We start from the raw sequence: 18,563 nt of genomic DNA, 5'->3' as shown, positions 1-18,563 counted from the left end.
AATATGCTTAACTCTACCACCTCAACAAAATATACCGCATATGCTATTGCGGTAAGTCCCTCACATAAATCCTCATTTATACTTGTGTGTGCTCTGCCTGAACTATTTTACCTTCCTTCAATATAGCTCCAGGACTCTAGCCTTGGCAGAGTACAAGAGCTCTCTGCACATACATGTAGGTATGACCTATTGACTACCATTTTAACAAATCCACTTGTTTCAGAATCCAAGTAAAAATGGCCTCCACTTTTTTGTATAGCTTTCATGAACTTGCTCCATCCTATTTTTTAAAACATTCTCTCTGCCTCTACACACTGCTCCCTCCACTTGTTTTCTACGAATAATGCTTTGCACTCCTACAGTAGCTTCCATTTCCCAACATGCTTAAAAATTCAAGTTGAAATTTGTAAAATATCTAAAATAGTTCTTAGACTGCACTAAGTTTTCTATATGAAAACTTGGTAAATGAAATTTAATGAGGATAAATGTGAAGTAATGCACATTGGAAAAAAATAACCCCAACTACACAATATGATGGGGGCTAATTTAGCTACAACTAACCAGGAGACAGATCTTAGTCATCATGGATAGTTCTCTGAAGACATCCACGCAGTGTGCAGCAGCAGTCAAAAAAGCAAACGGGATGTTAGGAATCATTAAAAAAGGGATAGAGAATAAGATGGAGGATATCTTATTGCCCTTATATAAATCCATGGTACACCCACATCTTGAACACTGCATACAGATGTGGTCCCCTCATCTCAAAAAAGATATACCGGCATTAGAAAAGGTTCAGAAAAGGGCAACTAAAATGATTAGGGGTTTGGAATGGGTCCCATATGAGGAGAGATTAAAGAGGATAGGACTTTTCATCTTGGAAAATAGGAGATTAGGGGGGATATGATTGAGGTCTATAAAATCATGAGTGGTGTGGAGAAAGTGAATAAGGAAAAAAGTTATTTACTTGTTCCAATAATATAAGAACTAGGGGCCACCAAATGAAATTAACGGGCAGCAGGTTTAATACGAATAAAAGGAAGTTCTTCTTCACTCAGCGCACAATCAACCTGTGGATCTCCTTGCCTGAGGAGGTTGTGAAGGCTAGGACTATAACAGGGTTTAAAAGAGAACTGGATAAAGTCATGGAGGTTAAGTCCATTAATAGCTATTAGCCAGGATGGGTAAGGAATGGTGTCCCTAGCCTCTGTTCATCAGAGGGTGGAGATGGATGGCAGGAGAGAGATCACTTGATCATTACCTGTTAGGTTCACTCCCTCTGGGGCATCTGGCATTGGCCACTGTCGGTAGACAGGATACTGGGCTGGATGAACCTTTGGTCTGACCCAGTATGGCCATTCTTATGTTCTTATATGTCGTACAGTGCTAATCACTACAGATCCTGATCCCAGCTGGGTCTTCTGGATGTTACCAAAATACAAATGAATGCTTTGTTTTCCCTTGTCCTAGTTTGTCACTAGACAAATAGATTTAACTTTACTTATCTATAAAATTCAAAACTAAGTAAACATATTAGGAAAATACATAGATCAAAACTAATAGTTGATATTTTACAAGTCTCAGCTTGATTTCCTATGAGTATTTGGAGCACAACATCATCAAGGAAAAGGTAAACATTGCTATTAGCAAAAAACTCATTTTGTTTAGTAATATATTAACTTTGTTTTGATCTTGTATTCCTCTAGTTGAAGCAGATCTTCCTTTATGACAGGCATTACAGATATTAGTGAAACAGACAACTAGTCTTTTAATGTTTGTATATGCTCTTCTTGCTGCTCACTGCATTATATATAACATATTACTGCCATTAAATTAAGCTCTTTTCCCTATAAAGCATGGACAGTCACTGCACATGCACAACCATCATTGACTTAACATGCACTCTTGCCTACTACAGTATTTATTTTGATGCATTCTTCAAAACATGTGATATCAAATCCCCTGAGAAGATTTACTCATGTAGACTCCAATAGGGATCAAGCATCAGCAAAACAGAAAACTATCCATGGATAATATATGATCTATATTTCTTGGAATGCACCCAATTCACAGGTTAACAGAACAGATTCAAACAGGATTGCATGCCTATTACTACTAATTACAAAATTCAGTAACTGATTGTACATTGTCTAGCACAACGAGGTCCTGGTCTATGACTGGGGTCTCAAAACGTTAATACTACACAAATATGAGATTAATAAACTATTTCTTGACAAAAGCCTACTGACAGTCTAGAGCAGTATTAAAAAGTAAAGCATTGCATCCTAATTAAGAATGCATGAATGTTAATATACTATAAAACAGGATTTTAAAAAGATATGACCTGAACTGACAAAGTTGTATTTGTCTAATTCATGTTACAGATTCTGATGTCTTACAAATACAAATCACTAATCTTTCTTGATATAAGTATTTTCAGAATGCATTTACTTGGAGATACTATCTGCATATCAATATGAAAAAGGAATACATTATCATGGTTTCCAGTATTTCAATGGTTTTGTACACAATATTGAAAATTAAAACATTCCAAGTATTGAATCAAAAGAAGGCAACAGCTAAAGCAGTCTTACCTCTAGATCTGTTTCCATAAAATCAAAGACCAGACTAATATTGGATTTGTGTCCAAATGCATCAAGAAGCTGGAAAACCAAAATACACCACAAAATGAAAAATATATTTGACTGCAGAGTACTTTTAATATTTTAATGCTGTGACACTTCAGTATGTGTTGTGAGGGTTTTCAGGATGGGGGAGCAGGGTTGCACATACAGGGAAGAGAACATGCTGTAGCGATTAGAGGGCAGTATGGGGAAATCTGACATTCAGGCTCTCTCTTTCTTGCTATGTGTCCACAAGAAAATTACAAACGCTGTCTTAGTTTCCCCATCTGTAAAGTAGAAATGACCAATCCAACCCACTTCACAAGGAAATTAAGGGGCTTAAATTTGTCTTTGTAAAAAACAGATCCTGAATGGAAGGTGTACTAGTTGTACAGAATTAAAATTTATTAAAGATGTTAAAAAAATATATATAATACACAGGTTAAGAAAAGAGTGTTTGAATGTCTGGGTATAGTGCTAGGATTATCCACAAATGTAAAGTTTGTTTAAAAAGTGATAGGCTACATATAGTACATAATCAGCAAAACCCCAAATTTAGGTGAATAAATTTAACAATACAGGTTCAATGTTAGCATCCAAGTATTTGGGTACATCACTCACGAAAAGCTGTACAGAGAGTTGGTTGTGGAAAGTAAGATATATCAATGAATTACTACATTTTACCAAGAATATTTTAACAACAGAGTTAGACATTCCTATAAAATAGGATTACCTTCACAGCCTGAACTACAGTGGGAGTTATATCAAAAATTAACAGAGCAGACAAGAGCATGATGGAGTCTCTTCCTTGTTCTTGCTCTTTCAAAAATGCTTTACTTATTCTTGAGTGTAGAGGGGAGGCATAAGGGGAGGGTCACATGCCTCCTTCCCCCCCCTCCCCATTTGCTGCTTGGCTTGTACTGAGCATGCCCCCCTCTGCCCCCGCCCCCCACTATTATCAGCCACCCGTGGTCCCTGCTTGCATGGATTCAGTTTTGTATGGTTTTGGCAAACTGTTCTTGGCCATAATTCAGCATTTAGGACTTCAGTTCATAAGTGGACAATTAAGAACGTCTAAGTTTGCAAGTTATCTGTCAAAGACTCAAACAGTTTTGCCCATCCTAGTAAAGATGCTGAAATGAGTTAGAGAACATACAAGCTAAAGCCTTTTTTAAATGTTTGCAGTCAAGTTAACTGCTTTTTAATTCATGTGTTTCAGCACCTCCTGGTTTCAGCTACAAGTATGGAAACGCTGTAACAATGGGCTTGAGATCCAGCAAGAACAGTACACTTCCATGGAAAATATTTAAATAAAGCACCTGAACTTTTGTACGTCTATCTGAACCAACCGTTTAGAGAATCACCCATCACTAGTACTTACCTTTACAAACATTTATCTGAAGCTGAAAGTCAAAAAACTAAAAAAATGCATGCTCTGAACTACAAGTATTACTGCTGCCCACTGGATTTTAAATAGCATCAGTGAAACTGAACAGACTTTGTCAGTTTCACCAGGCTGTTGCTTAGGAAAGTGGAGTAGCAACAGAGGCAAGACAACATGCAAAAAGTCAGGGAAATGCCACACTGCATTGATTCACAATCAATTTTATTTTTAAATTTGAATTTTTCAGGATTTGCAACTCTACCCCCACCTAAACAGCAAAAGTTTCCAACTAACCCTTAGCAAAAATGCATGTGGATTTTGAGACCTGCCTTTTTATTAAAGTTAATATTTTATTGGTTAACATGGTTTGCCAACTTGCAAGATGACCAGTATAAGAATTAAGATAAAGATCTCCATGATCACAGCAGTAAGTCTTTGTGGATATACTGTTTTATATCTACAGCATTCAGGGACTGACATACTGCAGATGCCACAAGTAGTACTCATTTTATACTTACACCAATGATATTTGGATGGCTTAGCTCCTGTAACAATTTTATCTCCCTCAGGGCTGTTCTGTTGATTCCTACGTTGAAAGAAATATCACATCAAAGGCAGGAGCAGCAAATAAAAACTTCAATTTAGCTACCAATAAGAATTTCTAATTCAGTTTCTTTTAAATGTTGGTCATTTATGATTGTTTGAGAAATTATGATCTAGACTACAGAACAAGAAAAAAAATGCATTAAGTTTGTAGAATTGCAACTAAGTACATCACTGTAATTCAAAGTTGGGTATGCATCATTGTCATAGCAGACAACAGTAAATACTTCACATCTACAAGTAGGTGGAAATTCTCACACCTTAGGATGTGATTGTTTCTATAGCAGTGTATGCCCCCTTTTGGCAAAATAGAGAAGTTTTGGCATAGACCTAGAAGAGTATACCAAATCTTGACCTATCAAACAATTTTAAGGCTTTTTAAAAAATGGTTACTTACCCAGCAGTAACTGTGGTAGAACCACAGTGGGATCATGTGCATCATCCATGAGAGAGAAGATTCTTTTGAATAGCAATGTCCATCATGGCAGCATATGCACTCTGTGCCTCATGTAACCTGTCCGATCCACACCGATAAGATATCAAAGAACCAGAGAGTTATTGTAGTGTATGTAATCATTCTTCCTTCAAGTACATGTTAGTGTCGATCCCACTGTATGTGACAGTCAAGTAGTATCCTCTTCAGGATGGTGGGAATAAGTTGCAGCTATATCAGTAAAACAGGGATTGAAATACTGCTCTCCCAAGCTTGGCAGCTGACCTGGTAGCTAAGTCCAAGACAGCGTTTGACAAATGTTAGTGGGTTACTCCACATTAGAAGTCTAAGGCAGCAGTATTGGAACATTCCTAAAGCAAGTGGAGGATATTGCTTGTGTTCTGGTGGAGCAAGTCATGATGTTTGATGAGAGAGATACACCAGCCAGCAAGTAACACAGCAAGATATATTGTGTTATCCATTTCAATATTCTTTGCGAAGAGACAGGTTGACCTTTAAAGTGCCCACCTATGGCTAGAAAGATGAAGTGCATGGTTTGGTGCTGTCAATATAATGAAGCCAAGTCATGGACATGCACACACTCCCAGTGCTGAGTGTGGCTTTGAAAAAAAACAAAGGAAGTCTGATTGACTGGCTTCGATAAAATTCTGAGACACTCTTAGGAATCAACTTCGAGTGAAGCTGCAACATCACTTTGTGCTTATGTAATGTGGTATGGGGAGGTTTGGACATAAGTGACTGAAGCTTACTCAATCTCCTGACTGAGGCAATAGTCACTAGGAAGACCATCTTCAGAGGTAGGTGGTGTAAGCTGCATTCTGTGAGAGGTTGGAACAAGGTCTCCATGAGACTCAGACAGACTAAACTGAGGTCTCAGGCAGGATTCTGTTCTCTCAACAGTGGGTAAGTGTGCAACAACCCTTTGAAAAATTTAGATATTGCGGGGTGAGAAAAGGCCAGCACCACTGAATAGGTGGATGTACGGTGGACCCCAAGAAATTAACAAAAGGCCAGCCTATTTTAAATGCAACAAGTCAGAGAATGTTCAGTACTGAGGCCTGGACCAATGCTCACATTGAGAAGCTCTTCCAATTAGATGAATATATTGTGGTAGATGTTTTCCTGGTATGTATCAGGATTTCCTGGACCCGTAGGAAGCATTCTATATCTGTGGTACTTAGTTAGCCAATAGCCATAGAACAGATGCAGGGGCTTCAGGTCTGGATGGAGTATCTTGTCATGGTCTTGTAAGAGGAGGTCTAGGCAGTCTGGGAGCTGGATCAGAGGCAGGATGGACATTTGTAGCAGCCAAGACTGCCTCGGTCAGCAGGGAGCTATGAGAATAATCGTGGCTTTGTCCCTTTTGATTTTGGAAGTCATCCTGAGGGTCAGGGGAATTGGTGGAAAGGCAAAAGATAGGCCTTGGGACCACTGCAGAAAGAAGGCACCTGCTAGCAACCCCAATCTCATGCCCACTCTGGACAAAAGTTCTAGCACGTGGCACGGTGGTAATTGTCTGCCTGCTTCGGAAGTCTGCCAGGTTGATGCCGACACCTGGGAGATGGAGACATTGACGTTCTCCAGTATTGGTGGCACCATGTCCAGAGCTTGATGGCTTCCAGGCAGAGACGAAATGAGCATCTCTCTCTTCCTTTGTTTATGTAGCATATTGCAGAGCTGTCGTCCTACAAGATATCCACTGTGGGATTACAGGCTAACCTGATGGCTTGATGTGGAACCCCATGTCTTCGGAGGACAAAAATCTCTTGAATTTGTAGATTGTTCAGGTGGGCTTCCCAACCAGTACTTGATGGTACCACTCCATGAATGTTCCTGGGTTCCTTCCACCAATTCAGTTCTGCAACAGGAGGTGGCACCACAACCTTCTGATCATCTGGTGTGGGAGGACAGGCCCCAGTAAGACCAATATGGCCAAGATGGAACACTACATGGGTACCAGCTGTGTTCGCTGACCCAGTGTCACTCCCACGCCATTTGGCACAGCACTCGGTGCTCTGAATGAGGGCTTCCTTGTGCCCTCTTTAGGATCATTCTCCATTGGCAGGGGCAAAGGATCTCTGCTCAATGCTGACAAGAATATACAGGCAATGGCAAGGTGTGTATATCCCCTTCAAAGGGGGCTGGCAAGGCACCGGTCCTAGTCCAGTCCACCTCTTCAGTACTAGGAAGATTTGCGGACGATATATGGGTGCATCTACAGAAAGCATTAGGTCCTTGCTCAGCCCCATCACAAGTAACAGTAGTTATATCAATAAAACAAAAACCAGCAGGATCCTATTAAAGGGGAAAAGGCAAAATGCCACATTTATTGTGAATACAGAAAGAGTCATAGTAAGCAGTTAGTTATAGCTATAACATTCCATTCAATTTCATATTTATTCACACATTCATTCATACATACACACACACACGGGTTCTGAAGGTTATCATCATAGTTACCAGCCTTAGAGTTGCTCATGCCAAGCCACTGGCCAGGTGGCCTGGACATGAGGAGGGAGCAGGGCCTTGTCAGATGCTCATCTGATGCTCCTGGAAGTTGGTTTGCAGAATCAGACCCCAAAGTTCTCACTTTCTAAAGTTTGTTTTTATAGGAATTGCTTCATCATGCTGTTGCTAAATCAATCAGCAGATGGCACATTTCTGATGGCTCCGTGCTGCCAGATGTTATCTTGTTCTTTGGTTCTCCCATTCTTGAGGCTGTTGGGTGGATTCCAGTCTGCGCTCTGGGGGTCCTCTGGTTATTTCCACTTGACGCCTTCTTCAGCCGATGGACACTGGATTCTTAGGCTGGCACCTCTTTGATCATTCAGTTATTATCCACACCAAGCATCCATCCACATACATCCTCTGTCTCTATTTTAATCACAATTGTTAACAAAGTGAGATGAATAAAACAAAAGGGCGGGGAGTCTCTGGGTGCTGTTTCTGTTGTTACAGAGTATTGCTTTGAGTCTCTCTGTGTGAGTAGTAGTTGTTACAAAGAATTGCTTTGAGAACACTCTGTCTTAGAAGGTACTAACAGAATTAGCAGCTTGCAAGTTTCACACAGAGGGAGAGAAACAGTACCAAAAGCCAAGAGACCTTTTAATTAGTAATACCCTAGAATTTAAACTATGGGGAATCAAACTCATTTGTGATTTTAATACAGAAACTTCTTTAATATGATCCAACATAAAAACGGGATCAGTGTCAGGTCTCTTGCTCTGCCCAGCTGCTTAGGGACTGTGTTCTTGGAGGACTGACGTTCCATGTGCTCTAACTGGGACCTCTCTTTGGTCTCAGGGCTATGCTTATGCTCAGTACAACTATGCAAGTTGGAATCCCGTTTATGAGCAGGCATAGGCGTTATTGTATTGTCTGAGGCGTCAAGGTAACTGCACAAGAACCAAAGTCACTGGTGCCAGCATTGTAAGTGCTGAGGTCTCCTGCACTGGGGACTTCAATGTTAAGGTGGTCAGATCATCAGTACTAACACTGCTCTTTTTGCGTTCTTTCCACCCCCGACCATAAAATGTGAGTAGTGCTCAATGGAGTGCTGGCGAATGTTGCTTTATCTAGCCCCACTCTGGCTGTAACCATCATCTCTTGGTCTGAAGTAACCAGCGTGGACTGCTCAGGGAGATGCAGCTTGAGCCAAGTGCCCCTGCACTGGATCATGGCACAGAAAGACTTGCACACAGAGCACCTGCCTGGGATGTGGCTCTCCCTTAGACAGAAGGGGCATCATCTGTGCCTGTCGCAGGCTGCCAGAGCTGAAATCCTAAGGTTTTGGATCCATCATGAAAGTGTAACTGGCACAAAGTACCTCACCCCAGAGAAAAGTGGGGTCAGTTGATTTCATCTCTCTTTTTGGGAACATCATTTGCATGAAAGTGTGAAGATAAATTTCTTCCCCAAAACAGTTTAAAAAACCTGTTTAGGGTCTCTGAAGAGAATAGTGGGTTGGACACACTGAGTTCCATCTTGCTGCCACATACAATCAGAGTGATCTTAGGGAGGGTTGTGCCTGCCCTACTTTTTATGCGCTTGCATGAGAGCACAAGGAGGCATAGTGTGCATGACAAGCCCTGCTAGACACCACTATTCAAAAAAATCTGATCTTGCATGCATGAGGCACGTATGCACCTACAATGAGATCCACACGGACACATACTTGAAGCCTAATTCTTCCTACAATCATCTTCTTTCTGCTAACTGGGATTAAGATACATGAATGATACTAAACCAGGAGATACCAGTGTGAAAAGAAATACAAAAGGACTAGCTTCTTACCAATCTAGTGTGCCATGCACATCAACAGCACTATGAAAAAACAGAAATGTGGGCAGGAAATCAAACGAGAAAGAAGTTAAAGGCACAGTAAACTCAATGTTGTAAACTAATTTATCTATGTGACTAGCCAAAGGTTATTAAAAACTGAAAAGTTTTAAAATTCAATATATTTGCCACTATTTATATTTCATTTACATCTACTTCTCATCTTAGATAATGGAAATCAATTGTTTTGACACTAGGATTTTATATCATGTTCAACACTGCAAAGTATAAAGGAGTTTTATATTTGTTTCTCTTTCCATCCCCCAGTATGTGTTGGGGTATGGTTTTTGTGGAAAAGCTACATCAAAGAAGTAGGAATAATTCAGTCAATATAGCTATCAACTTTTCCAGCTAGGACAGATGACATAACTAATTCACTGCTCTACAGCAACAGTAGGAAGTTCACAGTAACACACTAAAGGCAAAAAGACAAAACATGATATGGTGTATAAGTATTTTAAGTACTTACCATCTTTAGCTTCTGATCTATGTCCAAGTTTAATCTAAAGAAACAGTAAGTGCTGTATTATCTGTAATTAGAATCACAGTCCTCAACACCTGAAGACCTCAATAAGTTTCTCAAAGATAAAGTGAGTTTTAGTGTTAACAAAAGATCTTAAATAGCTAAGTAGTTTATTTTTAAAAGTGAATTTGCAGCTTTGGCATTTACAAAAGGAACAGGTGTTTAGGTTTCCCAAAGCCAAACATAATGCAATCTTACCAAAGAGTTTTGTAACTGGAACCCCAGTCTGGGCCTGCAAAGCCATATTACACCAGTAATGGGCTTCTCCCAAGAAAGTGAATCATTCGAAGTACGAATTTTATTAAGACTGGCATCCACATGGTTGTTGCAAGCCACCTCAAATTTACAGGCTATTCTGATTTTACCAGATTTATCCCATGCCAAACATTTTTCGGTCCTGAAGTTATTTTTTAACCCACAAAACCTTGCGTGATCTTACAGCAATTCTTCAGTGCAAACAAGTTTGTTCTCGATGGCAATTTTAAACAGCAACAGCCTTATGGGAGCAGTAGTAGTATAATATGAATACTTAATCTGACTGCATTATTGAAATGGCTCAACTTGGCTTATCAGGCAAAGCTGAGGGATACTTGCTTCTTCGTTATGGTAATTCCATCCTAGTAAGAGTCCCTCAAAGCATATCTAAAACATTTATATTCAATATTACAATTTATTGTAACCTCATCAGGTTGTGTTGTTTCAAATCAGAAAAGAGCAATCACACTAAACATTTTACTCCAAAGGCTAAATTACAGAAATGACAGTCAAAAGCAAGATTTCCCCAGCACCAATAGCCAGACCATCTAAAAAGGTTTATCTGAGGGGGACAAACATTAGACAGTCATCTTTTGAAGAGGATACTCAAGTCTGTGGAAGACCCAAAGTTTAACATTATGTTTGGAATTACTTTAAAAAAATAAAACCCAAACATGCAATAAAAAACTAACAGCCCTCCAAAATATTGTCTGCAATATTTAAAATTCCAGCTTCTGAGCTGGGAGACCAATCACAAACCTAGAAATGTAATGGTGTTGAAGCCACCATTTTACATTATGAAAGAACATTTGAGGTGGCTGATTCAGACTGGTCAACCAATTGGCCAACCAACACACTGTTGGTGCCATAGGAATAAATAATCACAGCTTCTCTTTAAATGGATAAAGCTCTTGAAACTGTTCAACAGCAACTAGATACCTGATTGCGGAGTACGTACATAACAGCACACAAAACACTCACCTTTTTAATAGCAACAATTTGATTGGTGTTCTTATCCCTTGCTTTATAAACAGTGGCAAACTAAGACAAGAAAAAACAGTAGTCCTTGTTTACAATAATATTAACCATATAACAGGTAAGGAATAATTTAGTGTTCTTAAGAGACAAAGAAATTGCCATATTCGATCAAACCTAAAGTCCAGTACCCCATCTTCAGCAGTGGCCAACATAAAAAACCCTACCCCTCGTGACTGTGCTCTAACTGCTATTAGAGATTGGCTTAAGCACAGAAGCATGAAGTTTTATGAAGACTCTTTAGCAGTAGCTATAACAATTGTGCACATTCTTATCTAATTCAGGGGTGTCCAACATATGGCTAGCAGGTCAGATCTAGCCTTTATGATGTGTTTGTGTGATCCAAACAACACTCATATTGTGCAGAAACAAAGCTTTCACACTTAAAAACTTTCTACCTCTCATAGGGAGCAAAGAAAGCCTTCCAAACATGACCATAACCAGTATTGTGGTCTCTGCCTGAGTTTGCAGACAGCCCAAAACAGTAACTGAGAAAGATGAACTCCCCCTCTCTCTCCCTCACCATTGGTGTGTCAACTCTAAATACCAGTGAGACTTCAGCGTCAACATTAACTATTTCACCACTGATCACTTTAGCAGCTAGAATGGGAAAGGGAGTGGGAGTGAAGACTGGCCCAAAGGCAGACGAGAGAAAAGAAGCAGAGGAAGGGGGATGGAGAAGAAAAAAATACAGGGCAGGAATAGCAGCCTCCTACAGGGAGCAGATCCTCATGGAGTGATAATGAATGTGTCAATTAAGGCACTGAATAAATAGTAAATGTTTAGTTACTACGTAAAGGCTGTGATTCCCCCAATGACCACCTGAGTGAATTCCACAGTTACCACTATTGGCAAAATAAGAGGTTATATCAGCTTCTTTTTTACATGAGTTGTGGTCTTTGACTACTAGCTAGATGCTTTCAAGCGTCTTGGTTAGGCAATATTTGATGAGCCCTTTGCTAGTTTTACCTAGAGAGGTGTCTTGTGTGGAGATTTCTTGCTAGTTCTAATCCAAGCAGAAGACTGAAGTTTTCTGAGAAATAACAAAGGGGAATACATTATTCTAGGTGAGAGCAAACCACTGATTAATACAGAAAATATTACAATGGCATTTTATAACTTTCCATCTCATTCCTTATGCATCCTAATATTGTTTAGGTTTTTGGCCACCAGTGCACACTGAGTAGATATGTTCACTGTTCTGCTCTCAGTGATGTCCCATTCCCCCCCCAGAGTTCTGGATCCAGTTCAAGGTGCTGATCCTTATCTCTAGAGTGCTCTGCGAGTTAAACCTTTTCCATCTCAAAACTACCTTGCCTTCAGTTACCACCACCTAGGGCATAGTGCTAATAGTCTCTCATGTGAAGCTTGAAGGTTTGGGGGGAAAAGGATATTTTGGGTGGAGGGCCTTCAGCTCTAGAAAATCCAATGAGTTATCAAAATAGATCTTGCCATACTTGGGGCAAACATGGCATAGCTCTTTCCTCTGCAGAAGCCTTTCTCCCAGTAATGGAGTAAAAGCAGGAACCAGCGTTCTGGCAGATACCAGCTACAATAAATGGAGAGACTGGAATTGCCCACCCACAGACAGAAGCCTATATGACTCTCCATTGTGTGTGTTGTATAAAGATACCACGGATATCAGTGGATCGACTCAAGGTTCTGTTTAATAGATTTGTTAGCGATCTGAACCAAAAAAAAAAAAAAAAAAAAGAGTAAAGTGACAAGGTTTATGAACATGACCAGCTTATTTAGGTTAATCAAGACTAGAGAAGACTTGGGCTCTAATAAACCTAATTAACTGACCTAACAAAGTTAGGTGAATAGGTATCATAAGGATGAATGGAATTCACTGCTGAGGAAAGTAAGGCTAGTCACATTGGAAGGAGTAACTATGCATTCACAAAGCTGAGTTCTAAATTAATTGTAACTGCTCAAGAAAAGCCACAGGTGTCAGCCAGATCAATGCACAGAAGTGGTCAAAAAACAAAATGGTAGGGTCTTAAAGTATGGGATAGAATATCCTGAAAATATTTTTAATATAATATTATACAAGCCAACAGAACGCCTTTACTTGGAACACTGGTTCTGTTCAGGTCACTCGATATTAAGAGATCTATGAGAAAGGGTTCAGAAATTGGCAATGAAAGCGATTAGATTCATGGAGAGACTCCCACTTAACAGACTGAAAAAAAAGGGAGAGAAGACCAATAAGAGCAGATATGATGGAGGTTTAACAAAAGACTGGAGGAGAGAGAGAACGGAAGTCGGGGCTCCAATATGTGCTCATGATATAAAAAGGGGACATTCAATATAACTGAGACAACATATTTAAATCCGTTTTAAAAAGGGTTCTTTTTATCCGTGTGTAATTAATATGTAGAACTCGCTGTCACAAGAGATCTCAGGCCAAAATTAACAGGATTTAAAATAGAATTAATATATTTACATGGATAATGGAAACATCAAAAGATATTTATCCTGATATAAAAGGGATAAGAACTCTCAAAGTTCAGTGCAAAAGCCAACTACATAATGAAAGACAGAAGCTTCCCCTATGGGCTGGTTATTCTGTATTTGTCCTTTACAGCAGTGCTTCTCAAGCTATCTGATGTGGGGACCGGCCATTTTTTTCCCCCTAATGTGTGCGCAGACCAGCAGCCGATGGCTTGCGGACCGGCACCGGGTCCACGGACCACCACTTTGAGTAGCACTGCTTTACAGAGTTTCTTGTACCTTCCTTTGAAGCACCTGGTATTGGCCTCTGCCAGACTAGATACTAGATTAAATGGACAAGGTATGCTTATATTCCTAGATGAATGTACCAGAAATCAGAAAAAAGCCTCCAGACCAGAGGAAAAGGATAAAACTCTCAAGTATGATACTCATACCCTGTCCCAAACTACCCAAAAGAGATGCCTCCCCATCCTTATGGCACAAACACTGAACCCATATTCCAATTACAAACAGAAGTGATGATAGCCCCTAATTGTGACTTTACTGGCATGACAAGTGTTGCCAAGGAATGAGAAAAACATCCCTCAGGTATCTCTCATATGATCCATCTAGGATAGGATTACACACTGTGGGGGATCTAACCCCCTGTGTCTATTTGCCATTACTGCCCCTTCCTGATCTTGTGGCAGGTACACAGTGCAAGGCCATCTCTTATCAGCATCCTTCTCAATTCCATTGCTAACCAGAGTACAGACCTTAAAGGGCCACCATCCTCACTCTGCACAGCACTCCTCTATTGCATAGGCTAGCCCAGGGCTCCACCCCTCCACCACAGCATAAATTGAAGATGCAATAGATACCAGTTTCTTGTGGCAAAACTGGTAAGAATTTAAACCAAACCAACATAACCAAAGTCCACTCACCCAAAATAGAACACTTCCTAGACCTATAAAGAAAGAGTCCATGAATATAATCAGACCAACTCTCTTCAATCCATACATCAATGACCTATCAACTCTAGTGGAACAATTCCCAAATTCAGAACTCCCAGTAATGGACTCATAAGATGACTGCTGGGAACCTAGTTCTACTGTCATCTACTCAAGATGATTTGCAAAGAATCTTACTCCTTCTTAGAAACCTACTATAATACAGGTCAACCTTGACAGGGCAGGGAAAGAATCCATTTTTTAAAAGAAAAGTCCGTAAACAGCCAGAACAGTGGACATTTTTCTCTGAGAGACTTGATGACTGAACAGACAAAATTATAGATACCTAAACCTTATAATAAATACATCAAAGTTTCAGATGGGCTATCAGAATTAAAGAAATAACCTTCCAGACTTCCACTGTGATAGAAACACTTAACCCCACTCTCCCCTCCCCCCCAATAAAATAACCGCTAAAAACTATTCAACAACACAATCCAACCCATTCTACGTATGGGAGTGAAATTGTGGGGCCCAACTTAACAAATGACATTAACTGGGATAAGCCCCACAACAGAAACCCTACATCTGCAGTTCTGCAAACATACTCCATGTGCACAGGAAAAGAGCAGAACAGGGATGCTTTCCTCTTATTAATAAATATACAGAAAATATTCAAATTCTAATGCCACCACAACCAAAGCAGCAAATACTACCTCTACCTCAACACACTAAAAGAGCTAAATCTAAATGAAAGCACAATTTACTGCTATATATCATCATTTCTTAAGCTCAACGCAAATGTATAAATAATATGTAGCAGGGGGCCTTATGCCACTCGCCTTGTTACTCCCAGGATATGAGAGAGACCCCACGGGCCGGGCCGGGCCGGGCGCCTCCGCCCCCAGCCGAGACCCCACGGGCCGGGCGCCTCCGCCCCCAGCCGAGACCCCACGGGCCGGGCGCCTCCGCCCCCAGCCGAGACCCCACGGGCCGGGCGCCTCCGCCCCCAGCCGAGACCCCACGGGCCGGGCGCCTCCGCCCCCAGCCGAGACCCCACGGGCCGGGCGCCTCCGCCCCCAGCCGAGACCCCACGGGCCGGGCGCCTCCGCCCCCAGCCGAGACCCCACGGGCCGGGCGCCTCCGCCCCCAGCCGAGACCCCACGGGCCGGGCGCCTCCGCCCCCAGCCGAGACCCCACGGGCCGGGCGCCTCCGCCCCCAGCCGAGACCCCACGGGCCGGGCGCCTCCGCCCCCAGCCGAGACCCCACGGGCCGGGCGCCTCCGCCCCCAGCCGAGACCCCACGGGCCGGGCCGGGCCGGGCCGGGCGCCTCCGCCCCCAGCCGAGACCCCACGGGCCGGGCCGGGCCGGGCCGGGCGCCTCCGCCCCCAGCCGAGACCCCACGGGCCGGGCCGGGCCGGGCCGGGCGCCTCCGCCCCCAGCCGAGACCCCACGGGCCGGGCCGGGCCGGGCCGGGCGCCTCCGCCCCCAGCCGAGACCCCACGGGCCGGGCCGGGCCGGGCCGGGCGCCTCCGCCCCCAGCCGAGACCCCACGGGCCGGGCCGGGCCGGGCCGGGCGCCTCCGCCCCCAGCCGAGACCCCACGGGCCGGGCCGGGCCGGGCCGGGCGCCTCCGCCCCCAGCCGAGACCCCACGGGCCGGGCCGGGCCGGGCCGGGCGCCTCCGCCCCCAGCCGAGACCCCACGGGCCGGGCCGGGCCGGGCCGGGCGCCTCCGCCCCCAGCCGAGACCCCACGGGCCGGGCCGGGCCGGGCCGGGCGCCTCCGCCCCCAGCCGAGACCCCACGGGCCGGGCCGGGCCGGGCCGGGCGCCTCCGCCCCCAGCCGAGACCCCACGGGCCGGGCCGGGCCGGGCCGGGCGCCTCCGCCCCCAGCCGAGACCCCACGGGCCGGGCCGGGCCGGGCCGGGCGCCTCCGCCCCCAGCCGAGACCCCACGGGCCGGGCCGGGCCGGGCCGGGCCGGGCGCCTCCGCCCCCAGCCGAGACCCCACGGGCCGGGCCGGGCCGGGCCGGGCCGGGCCGGGCGCCTCCGCCCCCAGCCGAGACCCCACGGGCCGGGCCGGGCCGGGCCGGGCCGGGCCGGGCGCCTCCGCCCCCAGCCGAGACCCCACGGGCCGGGCCGGGCCGGGCGCCTCCGCCCCCAGCCGAGACCCCACGGGCCGGGCCGGGCCGGGCGCCTCCGCCCCCAGCCGAGACCCCACGGGCCGGGCCGGGCCGGGCGCCTCCGCCCCCAGCCGAGACCCCACGGGCCGGGCCGGGCCGGGCGCCTCCGCCCCCAGCCGAGACCCCACGGGCCGGGCCGGGCCGGGCGCCTCCGCCCCCAGCCGAGACCCCACGGGCCGGGCCGGGCCGGGCGCCTCCGCCCCCAGCCGAGACCCCACGGGCCGGGCCGGGCCGGGCCGGGCGCCTCCGCCCCCAGCCGAGACCCCACGGGCCGGGCCGGGCCGGGCCGGGCCGGGCGCCTCCGCCCCCAGCCGAGACCCCACGGGCCGGGCCGGGCCGGGCCGGGCCGGGCGCCTCCGCCCCCAGCCGAGACCCCACGGGCCGGGCCGGGCCGGGCCGGGCCGGGCGCCTCCGCCCCCAGCCGAGACCCCACGGGCCGGGCCGGGCCGGGCCGGGCCGGGCCGGGCGCCTCCGCCCCCAGCCGAGACCCCACGGGCCGGGCCGGGCCGGGCGCCTCCGCCCCCAGCCGAGACCCCACGGGCCGGGCCGGGCCGGGCGCCTCCGCCCCCAGCCGAGACCCCACGGGCCGGGCCGGGCCGGGCGCCTCCGCCCCCAGCCGAGACCCCACGGGCCGGGCCGGGCCGGGCGCCTCCGCCCCCAGCCGAGACCCCACGGGCCGGGCCGGGCCGGGCGCCTCCGCCCCCAGCCGAGACCCCACGGGCCGGGCCGGGCCGGGCGCCTCCGCCCCCAGCCGAGACCCCACGGGCCGGGCCGGGCCGGGCGCCTCCGCCCCCAGCCGAGACCCCACGGGCCGGGCCGGGCCGGGCCGGGCGCCTCCGCCCCCAGCCGAGACCCCACGGGCCGGGCCGGGCCGGGCCGGGCGCCTCCGCCCCCAGCCGAGACCCCACGGGCCGGGCCGGGCCGGGCCGGGCGCCTCCGCCCCCAGCCGAGACCCCACGGGCCGGGCCGGGCCGGGCCGGGCGCCTCCGCCCCCAGCCGAGACCCCACGGGCCGGGCCGGGCCGGGCCGGGCCGGGCGCCTCCGCCCCCAGCCGAGACCCCACGGGCCGGGCCGGGCGCCTCCGCCCCCAGCCGAGACCCCACGGGCCGGGCGCCTCCGCCCCCAGCCGAGACCCCACGGGCCGGGCGCCTCCGCCCCCAGCCGAGACCCCACGGGCCGGGCCGGGCCGGGCGCCTCCGCCCCGACTCACAGCGCAGACCTCACCTGCCCCTCGCCCAGGAAGTCGAGCTTCTCGTAGCGCTTAGCTCGGGCCCGCGCATCCATCACCGGCCGGGCCAGGGGGATTTAAAACCGTCACTACCTGAGACGCCCGCTGCTTCCGGCCCTGCACACGGAACCCGGCCCCTTCCCCGAGCTCCCTGCGCATGCGCTTTACCAGGGGCTGCGGCGTCCTGCGCACGACGCCAGCGTCCCGCTCTAGCAACAGTCACTAAGCGACGCACGCTCATCGCCCCTGCCGAGTCTGCCCCGTCAGGCGCCTGCCGCGGGAGGCGCCGCGTGGAGCCCGGCTCAGGGTTCCTAGGGCGGAGCTGGGGCTGCTGCAGGGGAGCGCAGCATCTCGCTGCGCAGGGCGGGGTGCGGAGGCTGCGGGCACCACGCTACCGCCCCTAGAGCCGAGCCGGGGAGGTTGCCTGAAGCCCCAGCCGGGCAGGCTAGGCCGGATACAGTCCGACCACACCAGGCAGGTAGCAAGGGGCTGGGCCCATTCCCCTGCGTGAGAGGCACTGGCAGGGCCACCAAACTTTGGGAAGATGGGAGCTC

The 18,563-nt window shown here is 47.5% G+C and overlaps 1 protein-coding gene across 1 annotated transcript in view; it reads right to left on the bottom strand.

Moving 5' to 3' along the window:
- The window catches only part of CDK7 (cyclin dependent kinase 7), a 35,688-nt gene extending 17,520 nt beyond the window's left edge, over positions 1 to 18,168 (bottom strand). The window contains 6 exon segments of the mRNA XM_073344115.1: positions 2,592 to 2,660; positions 4,524 to 4,591; positions 9,870 to 9,903; positions 11,160 to 11,219; positions 18,006 to 18,072; positions 18,074 to 18,168. Of these exon segments, the coding sequence (XP_073200216.1) occupies positions 2,592 to 2,660; positions 4,524 to 4,591; positions 9,870 to 9,903; positions 11,160 to 11,219; positions 18,006 to 18,072; positions 18,074 to 18,168 (393 nt within the window).
- Positions 18,169 to 18,563: the final 395 nt, after the last annotated feature.

This window comes from Lepidochelys kempii, chromosome 5 (genome assembly GCF_965140265.1).
Source record: "Lepidochelys kempii isolate rLepKem1 chromosome 5, rLepKem1.hap2, whole genome shotgun sequence".
NCBI lineage: Eukaryota > Metazoa > Chordata > Testudines > Cheloniidae > Lepidochelys > Lepidochelys kempii.
This window is presented reverse-complemented; position numbering and strand designations above follow the sequence as displayed.